Here is a 17453-nt window from a genome sequence, read left to right on the forward strand (position 1 = left end):
GGATCCCATGTGCGTGCGTGCCCTGCTTTTCTTCCAAACTCAGCTGAGAGCCGACTCATACACCCTTTTATTCTCTCTTTCTCCTTTTCCTCTGTACTACAATCCTAGAGTTTCAGATCAAAATATAGTACGCCACCGAAACCACCATAGCCCTTCGCCACGCCAAGCCAACCCAAGGTAACCCTTTTTTTTCTCCTTTTCTTTAATTGTCCTTTCCTTTGCTTCTTTTCTTTTATTTGTTTCTACCTGTTTTTGCGTTTCTCTTTTTTGATCTTTTTTTTTTTTATTTTGTGTTGGAACTCGACTGAAGAGAACAAATAGTTAAATTTAAAGCTTAGATTGTAGAAAATAGGAGAAGAAATTGCTTGAACATGGAAAAAAAAATGAAAAGGGACCGGTAAGATGAAAGTTTTTGTAAATTTCTTTTTTTTTATGAATGCAAAATAATAGTTTAATTATTGTTTGGTTTGTAAATGGCAGTGAAATCTTGATCATGATTGATTAAAACATTTTCTTTCCTTGACTTGGAAGGATCGAAAAGATGGGTTTTTAAAGGGAAAGGGAGGGATTGTCCATTTCACTCCATTTCCTTCCCCTATGAGCATATTCATGTTTAAACGTGGATTCTTTAGTAAATGAGTTTTCAGATTCTGTTCGAATTCAATTCATGCGACTTGCTAAGTTAAACTAGCTTAGAGCAAGCTCAATCAGGAATTATTGGATGAATATAACCAATCAATAAAACATCCTTGTAATCCATTAGGCGAGGACTTTTGCCGATACGTTTGATGCCTATGTTTATTTTTGGTCTAGGCTTAGCAATTGGCAAAAAGCAACATGTATACTTTTACAAGAATAAAAATGCTAAAATATTGCCCCAGTGTTATTTCTTGTTTGAAATGGAACGATAGTCTGGTCTCTGGTGATGACTTTTAGTTTTGGAAAGATTGAAGTTAGGGGGTTTTGGATGAGGATATAAATATTAAGAAAATCTTGCATACATGGCTATAATTTACTTTTTCTAGTTTACTTTACTTTAATCATGCATTGCTAGCTCTGATCAGGCAGTTTGGTATTTTAGGCAACCACATATTACCTGGTCACCAAGGCAATATCTTGAAACAATCTGATAGTTGCATCATTTTAGCATTTATATATCTTTTGTGACCATTTTAACACAAGCTATACTGATTGCAATTTTGCAGATTGTTACACAATTTATCAAACTAGGTACAAGTAGAGTAAAGCTATTCTGGGATATTAGTTTTGGCATTTTCATCCCTCTTGGTTTTGTTTGTCCACCATAAATATTATGGCGGTCCACACAAGCATTCAGCTTATATCTTATTCTCAGGAGCTTGTGGAGGGACAGCCACTCTATGTTTCTTCAAATTGCCTTCCTGTTAAGGCTTTAAAATATGAACCTGCTGGCCATGCTTTTCATTATGCTGCTCTTAAACTCCTTGGCTGTGAGGAGGATGATACATCAGAAGTTGATGATCAGAATGTCTCTAATGATAAGGAACAAGTATATATGCCATCATCTGATTCATATAGTTGCAAAGGAAAAAAGAAATCTGCTGCTGATGGCAAGCAACAAGATCACTATGCATTGCTGGGTTTGAGCCATTTAAGATATCTTGCCACTGAGGATCAGATAAGGAGAAGCTACCGTGAAGCTGCCTTGAGACATCATCCTGACAAACTTTCAGCTCTTCTTCTTGCTGAGGAGACTGAGGCTGCAAAGCAAGCAAAGAAGGATGAAATAGAGAATCACTTTAAGGCCATTCAAGAAGCATATGAGATTTTGATCGATCCTGTAAAGAGAAGAATCTATGACTCAACTGATGAGTTTGATGATGAAATTCCAACTGAATGTGCCCCACAAGACTTCTTCAAGGTGTTTGGTCCAGCTTTCATGAGGAATGGACGATGGTCAGTGACCCAACCTATCCCATCTTTAGGCGATGACAGTACTCCACTAAAAGATGTAGATAATTTCTATAATTTTTGGTATAGTTTTAAAAGCTGGAGGGAATTCCCACATGCAGATGAGTATGACCTTGAACAAGCTGAGTCTCGTGATCATAGAAGGTGGATGGAGAGGCAGAATGCAAAACTATCTGAGAAGGCTAGGAAGGAGGAATATGCTCGGATACGTACACTTGTTGACAATGCCTATAAAAGAGACCCAAGAATACTTAGGAGAAAGGAAGAGGAGAAAGCTGAGAAACAGAGGAAAAAAGAAGCCAAGCTTCGTGCCAAGCAGTTGCAGGAGGAAGAAGCTGCTAGGGCTGCTGAAGAGGAGAGATGCCGGAAAGAAGAGGAGGAGAAACGAGCTGCTGAAGCTGCTTTACGGCATAAGAAAATGAAGGAGAAAGAGAAGAAGCTCCTCCGGAAAGAGCGAACTCGCCTTCGAACACTTTCTGCATCTGTTTTATCTCAGCATTTGTTTGATCTTTCTGAGGATGATGTAGAAAGTCTTTGTATGACCCTTGGCATTGAGGAGCTTAGAAGTATATGTGATAAGATGGAGAATAAAGAAGGATTAGAGCGGGCTAAAATAATCAGAGATGCACATGGATACAATGTCAAAGTGGAGGAGAAGAAAATAGATGAAATGAACAGCTCACAGCTGAATGGTTCTGTGGAGTCCAATGGACGTGTCTTGTTAAGCAGCTTTGAGAAGAAGGAGAAACCTTGGACCAAGGAAGAGATTGAGCTTTTGAGAAAAGGAATGCAGAAATATCTCAAAGGGACATCTCGGCGGTGGGAGGTTATTTCAGAGTATATTGGTACAGGGAGATCTGTGGAAGAAATTCTTAAGGCTACCAAAACAGTCCTCCTCCAGAAGCCTGATGCTACCAAAGCTTTTGATGCTTTTCTTGAGAAGAGGAAGCCTGCGCAGTCTATTGCATCTCCACTTTCTACTAGGGAAGAAGTAGGAGGGGTTTCTACACCTTCAGGGACTGAAAACAGTGCTGTGAAGACAGTTAGCCCTGAAGACTCTGTTAAAAGTGCAAGTAATCCTGTTGATGTGGTTTCTGGTAATGAGGTTTCATCAAGTTCAGAACAAGAAATGTGGTCTGCGGTACAAGAAAGGGCACTGGTTCAGGCTCTAAAGACGTTCCCAAAAGAAACCACTCAGCGATGGGAACGAGTAGCAGCTGCTGTTCCTGGGAAGACTGTAAATCAGTGCAAGAAGAAATTTGCATTGCTGAAGGAGAATTTCAGAAACAAGAAAAACACAGTTTAGTTATTGGATTACACTGCTCCTGCTGAGAAGTAATAATTTTCATGAGGGACATTTGGATTCAATTCTTTCCTTAGAACTGGGAACTTGCTTGAGCTACCACGTATGTGCAAGACAACCAACCTTTTCCCCTAGTTCCTATACTCTGGCTTTTATCATGCTATAAAGGTTTTTATAGCTCACGTTTTAGCAGAAAGTAGCTTATATATTGATATAAATATGCCAGATTGCATTGATTTTGTATGGAGCAGTATTGCATCGATACCATGATTTAGCAATTGCCTTTTTTTTTTTTTCTTATCGCCTTATGGTTTCAATCATTGTTTTAATAAGGTTCTGTTTGTTTGGCAGAAAATTATTCTCAAAAAATATTTATATTTTTTGAATTGAAACAGATTTTCTGTTATTCGGATGAGTTAATGAAAAACATTTTTTGATATTTGGTTGTTTTTTGAAAAATCTATTTTTTTTAAATGATATTAATATAATTTTTAAAATATTAAAAATTATTTATTATTAAATTTATTAATATAAAAAATAATTGTATTTTAATAATAATATTTAATATTAAAATGTTATGTTAATATAAAAATACTTAAAATAAAACTATTTATTATTTTTATATTATTTATTAATATTTTGTAATATTATTTATTAATAATATTTATTGATATATTATATTAATAGTATAATATTAATAATATTATTTATTAATATATTATTATTTTATTTTATTACTATAATATTATTTATAAATAAAATTATGTTCAAAAGTATTGATAAATAATTTTATTTAAAAACAATTTTTTTCAAAAAATCTCTTTTTTTAAATTTGTAAGATAGTTTTTTAAAAACTGATTTTATTTTTTTGTTAATCAAAAAATTATTTTTCGTTAATCAATCAATTTTTTATCAAATAAACATTTAAAAATAAAAAAATTATTTTTCATGAAATAAATGGTTATATCGATAACATCATCACATCATTCTTGTCATTCTATATATTTTTTATTTATTCGAGTCATTATCATCATTACAAATGAGCCGAGAATCAGATTTGGGTCATAATACACAGCAATAACTGCTAATTTCTTTTTTTTTTTTTTTAAATGTTAAGATGCTATGAGATGCCGGTTGAACATATGCAAATTAACTACTATTATATGTTGACATTATTATTTTTTTCAACCAGCTGGTCGCTACTGAAAGAAAATTAAATTAAAGCTGTCCAATAACATGAGATGCAACTTTTCCATCCAATCAAACCAAAGCTGCATAGCTAATGTATATAAGATTGCATTGTTACGATAAATTCTAAGATTTTTGATAACTTAAGCAAGACAAATTAAGGAATCTCAAACATCTATAAATAAATACATAAATAAATCATAATAAATCATAGAAATTATCAAACAATTAATTATCATAAATCTTGAATTCTTAAAACTTAAGTCGGTAAAAATAATATGATTGATATTTATTCAAGTGGACATATAAATATAATTTAATATGATATCGGACCAAATGTTATTTTTATTATTTTTTTTGTGATAGGTTTATTATACTTACACGTAAATATTTTCACGTGTGAGAAGAAATATTGAAGTGGAGATAGAGTAAATCTTATATTTATTAAATTAAGAACAATTTGAACATATAATTATAATAAAAATTATTTTATTTATTAATCAATTAATTTTAAATTAAATGTTTATATGAAAATTTAATAGTATATAAATAAAATATAAGCTGAAGGAAGATTTTTTAAATTTAATATTCATGTCTTAAGACAAAGGGTTTATTATCCTCATAAAACATGCGATAGTTTTACTCATTCTTGCTAAATATCATCTCTTGAAGGTATTTATATGAACTAATTGGATTAAGTTCTTGATAGGAAGTAACCTTTTTACTGAGTATTAAGATAGATCATAGGTGAGACTAACACTTGTTTTTTTCAGACAGATGAGCTTATCAATTGAAACAATCTGTGCTGTCCAAAAAAAGGTAACTGCAAATTAAATATTACTAATGGTGACTTGAAGTAAACTACATGATCACAGTAGTAAAACCAGCTTCCCGTTAAGTTTTATTTCACATTGAATAATCATATCCAGCTGGGGACAGACAAAGCTAGTACAGTCACCATTTAAATAAGAAACAAGTAATTTATTCTCATGGAGAAGATTCCTAGATGGCTTTGATTTCATCCATAACCCTGTCTTCTCTTGGAAGCAAACATAGAAAACATCAATTTTTGTAAGCAAAAGCAAGGATATATCCTTCCAGTACAACAGAAAGAAATTCCAGGGCCAGGGCTTGGATATTCGAATATACGCTTGAATTTACTTCCAGAGATGCTTGCTTGGATTGACCACCAACCTCTCCTCTACGATTTTCTTTAAACCATCTTCTTCAATTGTTACACAGAAGCAGTTCATTATCAATGTGAAGGAACTGATTTTTTTTGGGCTTGTTCTTCTTTTTTCTCATATTTCTTCTGATATTATCTCTTGTTTCTGTTATAGTCTACAAATTAAAACTTTTAGAATCAAAAAGAATACTGAACTAGATTTCATATTGCTAAACTGTATAAAAGTTTTAAACTGCTGATGCCTTCCTGGGCCAAATGCTTTAGATTTCATAGAACCAAAATTATAACTGCAAAGCTCTTTAATTAGCAGAAAACTGAAAGAGCATCTGACACAAGTAAACTCCGTGTATTTGAAAATTTTTGTATATCTTCTACTTGGTTTTGTTTTTTCGAACATAACATCACACTGTAAAATAGTTGTGACAAGTTCAACCATAGTAATCATGACAACAGGAGCTGAAAGAGTGGTGGTGATCCTGGATGCATCAAAGGAACTAAGTCTGAGCACAATCAGATGGCCCCTGCTAGGCTTATCACTTAAGTCTGGAGACAAGCTTATAATTCTTGGAATTATTCACCAGGTTAATAATCCTAGTATGTTATCTTTCATGGGAGCTGGAAAACTCAGTAAGAATCTATGCTTCTTTTATCTTCGAAAGGAGAAGGAAAAACAAGTAGATACACTGGATGAATCACATTCAATGTTCCTGCTAACTGCCCTTTTCTTCAGTTTCCTTTTTCTTATATTCCTTTTTTTTTTTTTTTCAGTGGGGTTTAGAACCAAGTTGGATCCCAGTTCAATGTTTGGAACAAACAAAAAGATCACTGGAGAAGAAACTGAAAGAAAGAAAGAACAGTACCAAAAGAATGCTGAGATAGAGAAAATATCCAAACAATGCAAAAACGAGCAGGTCTGATGAAAATTTTCTGCTGCCTTTACTGACTTTTTATAGCTTATTAGTACTTGGCCATGATATCATGAGAGAATTCTCATAACAAAATGAGCACTGATCCACAAAAAATTAAATAAATCCTGAAATGGTTTTTCCATCTCACTATTGTTACCCTACAGTTTCATCATACGCATGTTGCTGAAGCATATCTGTATATCTTACCTTAAGAACATACGTAGTCACTAATATTGTAACACCTCACTCCCATGTCGGGATATTATGAGGATCCACTATGATATATATGTAACGATCTAAACCCATAGCTGTGAAACGTCTTTTATGGACAAAACAGATTCTATTAGGAACAACAAGGTCGATTGACATTCTGAGAGATCTTGTTTCGATCCTGAGCAAATCTATTTACACTTTATATGAAACATGAAGAATTAAGAAACATCTGCTCGGAGAATTTGACTTCCTGGATAAAGATCCGTCAACTGCTTGTAGGAGATCACTTGAGGAATGATGTGTTTGTGCACATATGGCTGAGGAAATACGGTGCCCTCCCCTGAACTGAACTGCATAACTGGATTACAAATAGGCCATATGAATAATATAATTCAATATATAGCATGCTCACATTTTGCTAAAACTTATCAAAGTGTTTAATGTAGTATGGCTTGTGTATCAGATTGCTGACAGTACCTTGACTTTTCTCAGATAGAATTCCGGGTAGAGATGCTAGCTGGTTCTTCTTTAAAGGTAGTTGCTTCAAGAGCTGTGAGAAGATTTCATGCAACATGGTTAGTACTTGACAGGTAAGTGTGTGATTATTGCAACTTTTTTTTTCTATCACTTGTACAACAAGTTCAAAATGGAAAAAAAAAAATCCATTCAAGACTCAATACAACCATTTTTTATAAGCTTAAATGGGCAAATATAATTCCATTTTTATGCAAGAAAGAAGTGCAAATTAAAGTTCGAAAACCAGGATAAAGAAGGAAGAACCAATAAGGCACCAAAAAGGATCTCCTCCAATGATTTAAAAACATGGTACACTGTTATGTTTGAGGCAGGCACATGAAGAATGATGAGAGGTACTTTGTAGAGAACCTATCATGTAATATGGTAAGGATAAAGAAAGATAACAAAGTTAAAAAGTTAAGAGGACCGGCTGGAAGGGATGACCGCAAACCGCCTGCTGCGAGGAAAAGTATCGTAACATATGCTGAAATGATTCCCGCAACTAGCCCCAGCAAAGTACAGCCTCCTCGAAGTAAGTTATTCATCAATCATTAGCATAAGCGACTCTACAATGTTCTCCTCACAAACTTATAATACTCTTTCTTAATCTGGGACGCAATAAATCATGAAGAGTCAAACATATTGGTTTTTTGTTTCAGAATTTCAAAGTGTTCAGAACAGCATCTCAGTGAAAGAACGAGGAGGTGAAGGTAGTGGAGAGCAACCGTGGCATGGTAATAGGAAATCCACCTCACATTCAGCTTCAACTTCCAGCCGTGCAAGTAATAGAGCATCAACTTCGGGTTATAACGAGTCAAAGTACTCTTCCTCACATTTTCATGATGAAGAACACACTACAACTATAGCGCTGGAAACCGGAGGAGAGCTTTCCCCGATATCCATCAATGAAAGTGGAGACCAGAAAGACTTTTATGGTCCAGATGAAAATCAGAAGCTACATAACCACAATGATGATTGGATGGGGGGAAATCCAGGGGATCAGGAATTAAAAAATTCCGTTTGCTTAACATGCAATAATAGAAGACCAAAGTTAGGGTCGATGAGAGAATTCAGTTATGCAGAGCTTCAAGCTGCTACAGAGGGGTTCAATGCAAAGAATTTCCTATCAGAAGGTGGATTTGGCTCTGTCTACAGGGGAGAGATAAATGGGATGAAGATTGCTGTAAAGCAACATAAATATAATGCAAGCCTCCAAGGAGAGAAAGAATTCAAGTCTGAAGTTCAGGTACTTGGGACAGCTAGAAATGAGAATTTGGTCATGCTGGTAGGGTATTGCTCTGAAAGAAACCACAGGTTACTTGTCTATGAATTTGTCTGCAATGGTTCACTGGACCTTCATTTATCAAGTAAAGACCAATTCTGACAAAACTTCGGTTTTACTTCTCTTTCACAATGAATTAGCAAGATCTGATCTTGCATTTTCTCTCACTCTTGGCATCCAAAAATATTAAGTTCTGGTCAATGTATATTATTTCTTTCTAAATTGGTTGCAGAGCACACGAGACAACCTCTTAGTTGGGAAAAGAGGGTGAAGATAGCATTGGGAGCTGCTAAGGGCTTAAAATATTTGCATGAAAAAAATATCATCCACAGAGACATGAGACCAAACAACATCCTAGTAACACATGAATTTGAGCCTCTGGTAATAACAAAACTACATTCACAAATACATGATATAATTATGGAAATATTTTTAGATCTATTTGCCTATTTATCTAAGAGAAGTAATGTTCATTCACTCAGGCTTACCTTGGTTTAGTCATGTAAAACATATTAGTCATGAATTTGAACTACGTTTGTTCTGTGCTTGATGTATTGAGTCTTTGCAAAAACCAATTAGCATAAGTCTAATGCACAAAATAATAATAATAATAAGTCAATACTAACTCTTATTCTACAAATGCATTATCTTACCTCAACTAATTGAAGTTCCTTACCGATTCACCATATCAGCTAGGGGATTTTGGCTTGGCACGAACTCAACATGAAGGCTCGGATCAGTCATCAGAGGCAATAACAAGAGTTGTAGGAACTCTAGGATACTTGGCACCGGAATACGCCGAATGTGGCAAAGTTTCAACCAAGACAGATGTTTATTCCTTTGGAGTGGTCTTGTTACAGCTCATCACTGGAATGAAGACGACAGACGAAAGACTTGGAGGGAAAAGTCTTGTTGGTTGGGTAAAAGTCTCAGTACATATTACATTCTTAACTAGATCTAAACCTATGCCCCCATAAGACATTCTTTAACTGTTATGTGAACTAGGGCCACCTTCTATCATATTGATCAGTTGAGCAGTGCCTCAAATAACCCTACCAGCTAAAGAGTAAACCAAGAATTTTTCTAGACTTTTTCAAATACTATTTCAACTCTAATTGATTCTATGAAATTATGCATGTCTACCTTCCTGCAGGCAAGACCACTACTAAAAGACCGGAACTACCCAGATTTAATTGACCCCAGGATCCTAGAGTCGCATGATGTCCATCAACTCTTTTGGATGGTTCGAGTAGCTGAAAAGTGTCTAAGTAAGGATCCTCGGAAGAGATTAACAATGGACAAGGTAAGTTTTAAACAAGCTTTTCATCTCAAGATTCAATGCTACAATAATTCTAAAACATCAATGTCAAAATCTAGCATAGTGTTCACATGCTTGTAACACTTCAGGCATCATATACCCCAAACCTTAACTTTTCCTTGCATGGTTTCCTTTTAACACCATCCTTAGCAAACAAATTTAATTGCTAAGGTAATGGAAAATTGGTGAATAAAAAAATTAAAAAAAAAGTGACTGAAAAACCACTTGAACAACAATACAATGAAGCCAAACATGCCCTCCATAGGGGCTTTTTGAATATGTTCATGTGAACCTCCAAATAAAGTGACAGATCCACCTTTACTAGCCTCTTTGGACATAGCCTTCAGCAGCTAAAATCACATGAAGATTTGGGATTATCACTTTTAATTAAATATGCATTAAGCATTGCAGGTGGTTTATGCTTTAAACTACATAATGGATTGTGACAACAGTTGCTGCCTCAGAAACTTCTCACCAACACAATCAGATACAGTGAGCAGAGACTCGTGTGAGTCACAAGCACAACCTCCAATAGAAACTACCTCAGTAAGTAGCCTGAGTCAATTTAGTGAAAGACTTCCAGCATCACTTTCCATTTCAAGAAAATCAAGTTCATCCACCCTTTATGATGAACCAGCATCCAGCAGTGGGAGTGGTCATGAAAGATATCTATGATTTGAAGGCGGTTTCTTACCATGACCCAATCTTCTGAATCAATGGTGTTTCTCTTGGAAATGATTCGTGCTCCATTCATTCTTGTTCTTACATGATGTATGAATGAATGATGTATCAAATGTCAATTAGGACCCTTTTTTGTTATGAAATTAATCACTCTCAAGTCTCAATGGATATTTATTATTCAATCACCTTCAGGAACATGATTCAATCACTCTCAGAGGTAGGAGGTTTTTTTTTTTTTAATATGATTGTATGAAAAAAGAATTTGAACTCTATTAAAAACCTTATAAAATTGATTTAAAAAATTTTTATTTTGTTTTTCTTTTCATAAAAAGGATTTTATGTTGCCTATGGTGTGCCTTTTTATCTGTCTTGTTAATGAGGTTATAAAAATCTTTATAAAAATAATATAAAAGTGTTCTGGTTTGGGTCAAATCCTATTAACATCTTACAATTCAAGATTCTGTCCTTGCCAAAGCCGAAGATATTTTCTCAAAGGCCCGTTAGGTGGAAAATTTTCCCACGTTCATTATCAAACAGGGTTGGTATCAACTCTGACTATACAGTAGCACGATAATGAGAAAATATGCACGAGGCAGCCTCGCACAATTGTTTATACTTTCTAGCTTTGTCTGTTTATATTTTTTTTTTTCATTTCATTTTATTTTATTTTTGCCACTACCCTCTGAGTCAAAGACAAAAGATCAGCTTATAAAAAATATATAAAAACAAAAACAAGGGACAAGGAGAAATAAAAGTAGCATAGCCTAACTCCTGAACGAAAACATGTCAAGGAGTGGAGGTTTTCGGTATAGATCTTAGGTTCCTACGATAGTGCGATCTCATCCAGTTTCAACTTCAACGGAATGAATTATAATTTATACTGATAATTTGAAACACTATAAGAAAATTATATAAAGATCACACATGAATTTGATAAAAACAAAAAATATTTATTTCATGTTTGATGTGTTTTATATAAATTTGACATAAAATAACTACTACATAAGTACGCAAAGTGTCAAATTTATCATTAATCATCCTTGTTCAACATATCTCCTATCATCAAGCTGAATTTCTTAGTCCCTATTTATCCATCATCTATTGCTAACTTAAAGTCGATTCGGAAAATAAGCACACAAAAAGTAAATTAAACTGCTGCTGCTAACAGAGAAAAGTATCAATCCAATTCGTTGCAACTCACCATAAAAAAGAATGGGGCGACATGTTCACAAGCCCTGAACCTATTCAACTTTAAGTGCCTAACAGCCGAAATATCCATGGAAACTGATATTCTTTTAAAACCTGTGTCTTGAAATGAGACATTACAGACCTAAACATAAAAATAAGAAGTGGAAGGTGCAAACAAATAAATCTTCAAGCAAGTACCCCAAACAATAATATATCCTCCTAAAGTTTTCCTCCAACAAAGGGTTAGAAAAACAATAAATTCATGCGTTGATAACAATGATCTACACCGAATTATAGATTGTCTGTAGACAAAAATGTTAAAAGGAAAAACCAAACCAATCCACCAAATATCTATTATATTAATGAAACGAGAGTAAGCTTTTGAGATCTGTCATCTGACCGCCCTACCACAAATCAGCGTCAGTCAAGACACATGCATCAAATGGCAAAATCATTAGACTGGGGGTTCCATGCTAAAAGTGCATGGTTATTCTAAAAGTATAACAACAGCTTGAATGCATTTGTATACCTTGTAGTTCCAATTGGCATACACGCATTCAACAGTTCAACAAAAACATAAAAAAACAACAAACCAAACATCCATGACTTATACCATATTGTGGTCTCTTCCCAAATGAGTTTTGATAATCAGGTTCATTTGTCTACCCACATCAACAAATCATGGAATGAATGAAACAAACAAAAAGCTTCAGAGTAGCTCATACAATAGAGATAGCAGATCTCAAGGGAGTTCAGGCATTTGACAGACAGCAGGCATGTTATTCCATGCACAAGAACCAAGGCCCCATGCTTGACTTGAAATAGATGTTGCAGCTGCCATATTCTTATACTCACTACTCAAATCATCACCAAGAAGGCTTGCTATGGCATCAGTCATGATTGTTTGGTCCTTATCAAAACCAGAACCCTGATCAAGCCAATTTGAAGCAAATAAATTATCAGGGCAATTACTATCCAATTGAATAGGAGTCTCTTTTTGTATCTCCGGTGTCAAAACAAGGTCAGCTGGTTCTGATTTCACATGAGACTCTGAAAAACAATCCAAATTCAAGTTAAGAAACTCTACAAAAACAATTAAAAAAATTGATAATGTACAATTCTCACTTCAAATAGACTTGGAATATTAGTTCAAGGACCATATCATAAAATATCAGGAGAAAATAAAATGAATTTGATGATATAAAAGGTGGTGAAAAATAAAAACTAAAACATGTGGACGGTGTAATTATACCATGATTTCTGACAAATGACTCAATACCTGAGGTAAGAAATAGCGAGCCTTTTGTAAACTCCATGTCAATTGTAAATAGTTTAAACATTAATGGAATCAAAAGGACATACGTCAGCATGATGCTTGATGAGAAAGATCAAATTTTTATAGAGTGGGAGACAACTGTCGTTTTTGATAATGCATGAAAAGTATAAATCATGTCTCAGCCTTAACAAGTCTGGATCACAGAGGTGCTCACCAGTAAATGTTTCAATAGGTGGTTGTCCATCCAATGAACTGCCACTTGCACTGATACACTCACTGAAAAGAGAAGTTGCTGAATGACCCACCGGAGAAAGAGGTTCACCACAGTTTTCCCTATCTGTTTCACAAATGTTGAAATTGGAACTTTCAGCTATATCACCGGGAGTTGATGAATTTGAGCTCTTGTCAGATGCATGATTCTTTGCACTGCTTAGAGTTTTTGCTTCATGCAGTAAAGCATCCAACAGGCCACTATTACGGGGTAAAAGACTATCTGACTCGACTCCGCTGGTTGGAGGTGGTGACTGGATAAAAGCATCAACATTCTCAAGTAAAGGTGGTGGGCAGGATAATGTGCCCCAGTTACCTAATTCAGTTTCTGGATATTGGAGTGAAGGGAGCTCCAACTTCACAGCCTCCAAAGTGGGCTCTGAAGCAGAGAAATTGCCATTTGAAATGGCATGGCTACCTAGAAATACACCAAATGACTGAGAGTTTTTAGCTGTAGGATCTGGTTCAATTGGAAAAGGCAGCTCAAAGGATCGAGCAGCCTTATCCAACATATCATCTTGAAACTGCTCAAACAAGGGACCTTCACTTTTAACAGCACCAGTGTAACTAGGGAAAAAGGCTGTCGATTCTCGAAGACGCTTCTGGCGATGGATTGTTGGTGATATGAAACCACAATATGGAGAAGAACCTAGACCTTTCATCAGCATGCTGCTAGCAGATAAATCAGGAAGCTCAGGGACATAAGGCAGGACACTTTGATTGGCCTTCAAACTGTCAAATATGACATCAGGTATCTCATAGCTGTTGTTCTGCAAGATATCATGAGGTCCTCTATCCCCTCCATTAACTGCACTGCTACTGTGGCTCTCCTGCTTTGCTTGCAGGCACACTTCGGGAGGATACAAAGGTAACCCAGCACGTTGACGTCTCTTAATCCGGGTATTCCAATAATTTTTTATCTCATTATCTGTACGGCCAGGCAACTGCAAAGAACAACAGAGCATAGAGAAACTTATTTCAGACACCTAAAGGACAGGCATATAAATTTTTGTTACTGAAAGTTTTATCATGCTTTGCTCAAATGTATGGCATTTCCAAGGCTGGAATAGCTGTCATAAAATTCTGGAAGACATGAATTGCTATTGTTCTGCATCTAGCAAAAAAATTGACGGTACTGAGAGAAATATGCTCCTAATATAGTTCATTATCCTTTTTAAGGCATGAACAAAATTTTGCATTCTAGTTTTCTCACTACTTTTCCCTTTGGCTTTAGGACAAGGATGAGATACGAACGGGGGATGGGGAAGAAGGGTAAAATATGATGAGGAGTTGGATTTTTATAATCCTGGGAGATGACCACTTCAACCAGGCCAAGAACAACACCACTATTATGTATAAAGGCCCCTTATGACTCTGGACAAACTTTTACTCCTTAAAATACTAAAAATTACTGTCTCAATATGGATCTTCCTGAAACCAAGGATACCGATACCAGAGCATTCCAGCATTCCACACTGCGCACATAAGTAAATCTTAGAACTTCTGTTAGTTCATTGGTTATAAATAAGAAGGACATATGCTGCAAGGGGGTTCAGATAGAATGAAACAACCATGTGTACCTATCAGGATTCTTCATAATATTCATGTTACTTGCTCTAAATTATTGTAGAATGCAAGAATTCAATGATAGTAATAAAGAAATTCAGCATGCAGCGGGGGCAGGGTGAATTTCTACCGACAAACTTTACTTTAACACAAACTTTAAGCTTCCTTTTTAATGTAATTCTTAACTTTCTTTATGTTCAATCAATTTCTCTCATTTAACCAATCATGAGAATCAAGCACTAGATTCATGGTAAATGAACTGCACACTTACATGTGAAGCCATCCGAGCCCATTTATTTCCCATCTTTGCATGGAGTTCAATGATCAGCTGTTCTTCTTCTTGAGTAAATGCCCCTTTCTTTAAGTTTGGCCTTAAGTGATTTGCCCAACGTAAACGGCAACTTTTTCCACAACGTAGCAGCCCAGAGTGCTTCTGAACAGCATTCCAGTTGCCTTCCCCGTGCTTCTTCACATAGTCAATCAAAATTGCATCTTCAGCAGACGTCCAGGGCCCTTTCTTCAGAACAACTCCCCCACCTGCACCTCCTCCACAGTTATCATCATCAACCAATGGTGATTCTGTCTGATCCTTAGAGAACATTACATCTTCCCTCTCATTTTTTGTGTGACTCATCTCTTTGTAATCATGCACGAATCCCCACCAACAGGTGAGAACCATCCAAAACCTGAAATCAGTGAAAAGATAGAAGACACACAAAATTAAATACATACAAACCCAAAAAAAAAAAAAGCAGCGCCTTCTCCTTTCACTTTTTCATACTTGCACTCCAACTCCCACAGGTAAAAATTTTTTTTTTTCAAAATAAACACTCTTTATGCATCACGACAAGCTACAAGTTGATCAACCACAGCACTCATTTATTCAAATGTTAAATACGATTGTAAAAGCATACATAAACATATTAACTCTATAAAAGGAAACAAAAGTCGTTGGGATAATATAAGCGCAACTCTCTACAGATAAGAATTTGGAGATGACAGAAAAAGTCATCACGCAGAGAAAGAGTTAAAACAGTTAATATAAGGCAAAATTATCCACAGAATCTAAAATCCAGCAAACATAGTTATGAACCGTGTATCAAATTCCAATTCTATTCCAAAAACGGCAAAATCATTCCAATATTTGAAAGTTAAAATTAAACCCTTTTACCTAACCTGGAAAGAAGATGACATGTAATTTTGAAAAAAATGAAAGAGACCCATTTGGCCATTTCCAGAAATGATGAAACAAATAAATTAAGATAGAAAGTAAAAACCCAGACTGCATTTATTGCACTGTACTTCTGTCATAAATTACTCCAATAATCTATCATTAATAAATTATAAGCTGCATTAATTGCACTGTCAACTACTAATACTATATTAAAACAAAAAACTATATTTACATTAAATTATTCCAAATCTACCCATTTCATTAAGGAAGCACAAATAAATTAATTTAAAAAAAAAAAAAGAATGTAAGAAAAAGTAGAACTCAATTACCTGCCTTAAGAAGCAAAAGTTCGGGAGAAATTTGCCAAAAACAAGAATTCTTTAAAAGAGCTCAATTATGGTTCCTGATTGAAGTGAGAGCTGAGACAAAAGCGAAAATGGAAAACCTGAAATTCAACCGAAAAATTAATTATGATTTTAATAAATTATTTTGATCTAAAATCAATAAGAATAAAGAGGAAACCCTAAATCAAAAATAATTTTTTCTAACCGTAATTTTTGAGCTAGAACAAAAAGGATCCGAGAATAGAAAGAGCAAAACATTGAGATCTAACAACTGAGCGATTAGAAAAGGAAATTTTTTTTTTTTAATTTTGAGGTTTTGCGTTTGCGGATAGAGAAAATTGATAGGGAAAACCCAAAAAAAATGAAAAAAGAAAAAATGAAAATGGAAGGAAATGAGAGAAAGAAAGGAAAGAAAGCTGAGAAAGAAATGTCAAACGCAGAGGAAATAAAGGAGCAAAATGAGGAAAGAGAGAAGTTTTTTTTTATTAAGCTTAATTAATTATTTATTTATTTACAATTACTCTCCTTTTTGCTTTCTCTAAGCTTAATTAAACTTTCTTTTTTGTTAAAAAATTTTTTAACTCGCTATGTAAATATTTTTTATAGGATTAATATTATAAATGATCCTAACATATAATAAAAGGTTTAATTCATTACACAAATTTTAAAAATTTTAAATGTGATATATAAATATTAATTTATTAATTAATATAATATATAAAAAATTATTTATTTATTATTTATCATTATTTAAAATTAATCATATTATAAATAAATATAGATATAACAATATAAAGTTTGGCTCAAGCTTAGCAGAGACAAAAAAATTTTAAAATTTTTTACTTATTACGTTGAGATTAAAATTTTTTACTTATTACGTTGAGATTAATATTGATTTTATTAGTTGTCATTGTCATAATAGAAATGGCATTTTTGCTGGTGAATATCTTAAAGGCTCATTTTGATAACCAAATATGAAATTAAGGATTGAATGATAGCTTAATTATGTATATTAAAAATGATTTGTTCATAAATTCTAATAACAAAGTTATTGTGTAAAGTTTTCAAAATATGAAATGATAATTGCAAA

At 34.3% G+C, this 17453-nt stretch overlaps 3 protein-coding genes and 1 long non-coding RNA gene across 8 annotated transcripts; 2 read left to right on the top strand and 2 right to left on the bottom strand.

Moving 5' to 3' along the window:
* Window positions 1-31: 31 nt before the first annotated feature.
* LOC111295550 (uncharacterized) lies at window positions 32-3545 on the top strand. The gene is made up of 2 exons (XM_022889080.2): window positions 32-177; window positions 1206-3545. Exon 2 carries the CDS (start codon window positions 1313-1315, stop codon window positions 3254-3256), a length of 1944 nt encoding a protein of 647 aa, XP_022744815.2. The 5' UTR covers window positions 32-177; window positions 1206-1312; the 3' UTR covers window positions 3257-3545.
* Window positions 3546-5121: 1576 nt separating this feature from the next.
* On the top strand, window positions 5122-10741 carry LOC111295268 (uncharacterized). Of its 5 annotated transcripts, none has more exons than XM_022888692.2 (9): window positions 5125-6254; window positions 6396-6538; window positions 7241-7338; window positions 7597-7796; window positions 7924-8631; window positions 8779-8927; window positions 9239-9466; window positions 9700-9849; window positions 10276-10741. In XM_022888692.2, exons 1-9 carry the CDS (start codon window positions 6071-6073, stop codon window positions 10537-10539), a joined length of 2124 nt encoding a protein of 707 aa, XP_022744427.1. In that variant the 5' UTR covers window positions 5125-6070; the 3' UTR covers window positions 10540-10741. The 5 variants fall into 5 exon arrangements, with proteins under 5 accessions (XP_089599477.1, XP_089599476.1, XP_089599478.1 ...); XM_022888695.2 differs by having other exon boundaries at window positions 5126-6208; XM_089743351.1 differs by having other exon boundaries at window positions 5122-6538; window positions 10317-10511.
* On the bottom strand, window positions 6686-9331 carry LOC111295269 (uncharacterized). The gene is made up of 3 exons (XR_002690793.2): window positions 9200-9331; window positions 7226-7298; window positions 6686-7106 (listed from the first exon to the last, which is right to left on the bottom strand). It is a non-coding gene; the product is annotated as an uncharacterized LOC111295269 (long non-coding RNA).
* A 1309-nt stretch (window positions 10742-12050) lies between the features above and the next one.
* On the bottom strand, window positions 12051-16813 carry LOC111294346 (transcription factor MYB33-like). The gene is made up of 5 exons (XM_022887622.2): window positions 16569-16813; window positions 16349-16464; window positions 15117-15531; window positions 13224-14223; window positions 12051-12783 (listed from the first exon to the last, which is right to left on the bottom strand). Exons 3-5 carry the CDS (start codon window positions 15522-15524, stop codon window positions 12476-12478), a joined length of 1716 nt encoding a protein of 571 aa, XP_022743357.1. The 5' UTR covers window positions 15525-15531; window positions 16349-16464; window positions 16569-16813; the 3' UTR covers window positions 12051-12475.
* Window positions 16814-17453: the final 640 nt, after the last annotated feature.

Source organism: Durio zibethinus, chromosome 14 (assembly GCF_047325235.1).
Source record: "Durio zibethinus cultivar Kanyao isolate XHJ-2024 chromosome 14, ASM4732523v1, whole genome shotgun sequence".
NCBI classification, from domain to species: domain Eukaryota; kingdom Viridiplantae; phylum Streptophyta; class Magnoliopsida; order Malvales; family Malvaceae; genus Durio; species Durio zibethinus.

Bases quoted from the DNA above. Each gene is read 5' to 3' on its own strand.
- LOC111294346 (XM_022887622.2), bottom strand. From the start codon at position 15,524: ATGGTTCTCACCTGTTGGTGGGGATTCGTGCATGATTACAAAGAGATG. The intron at 14,224-15,116 runs GTAAGTGTGCAG...TGTTCTTTGCAG, and splicing joins GGGCTCGGATGGCTTCACAT to TTGCCTGGCCGTACAGATAA. The intron at 12,784-13,223 runs GTGAGCACCTCT...ATTGTTTTTCAG, and splicing joins ACCTATTGAAACATTTACTG to AGTCTCATGTGAAATCAGAA.
- LOC111295550 (XM_022889080.2), top strand. From the start codon at position 1,313: ATGGCGGTCCACACAAGCATTCAGCTTATATCTTATTCTCAGGAGCTT.
- LOC111295268 (XM_089743350.1), top strand. From the start codon at position 6,071: ATGACAACAGGAGCTGAAAGAGTGGTGGTGATCCTGGATGCATCAAAG. The intron at 6,539-7,240 runs GTCTGATGAAAA...GACTTTTCTCAG, and splicing joins AACAATGCAAAAACGAGCAG to ATAGAATTCCGGGTAGAGAT. The intron at 9,467-9,699 runs GTAAAAGTCTCA...ACCTTCCTGCAG, and splicing joins GGAAAAGTCTTGTTGGTTGG to GCAAGACCACTACTAAAAGA.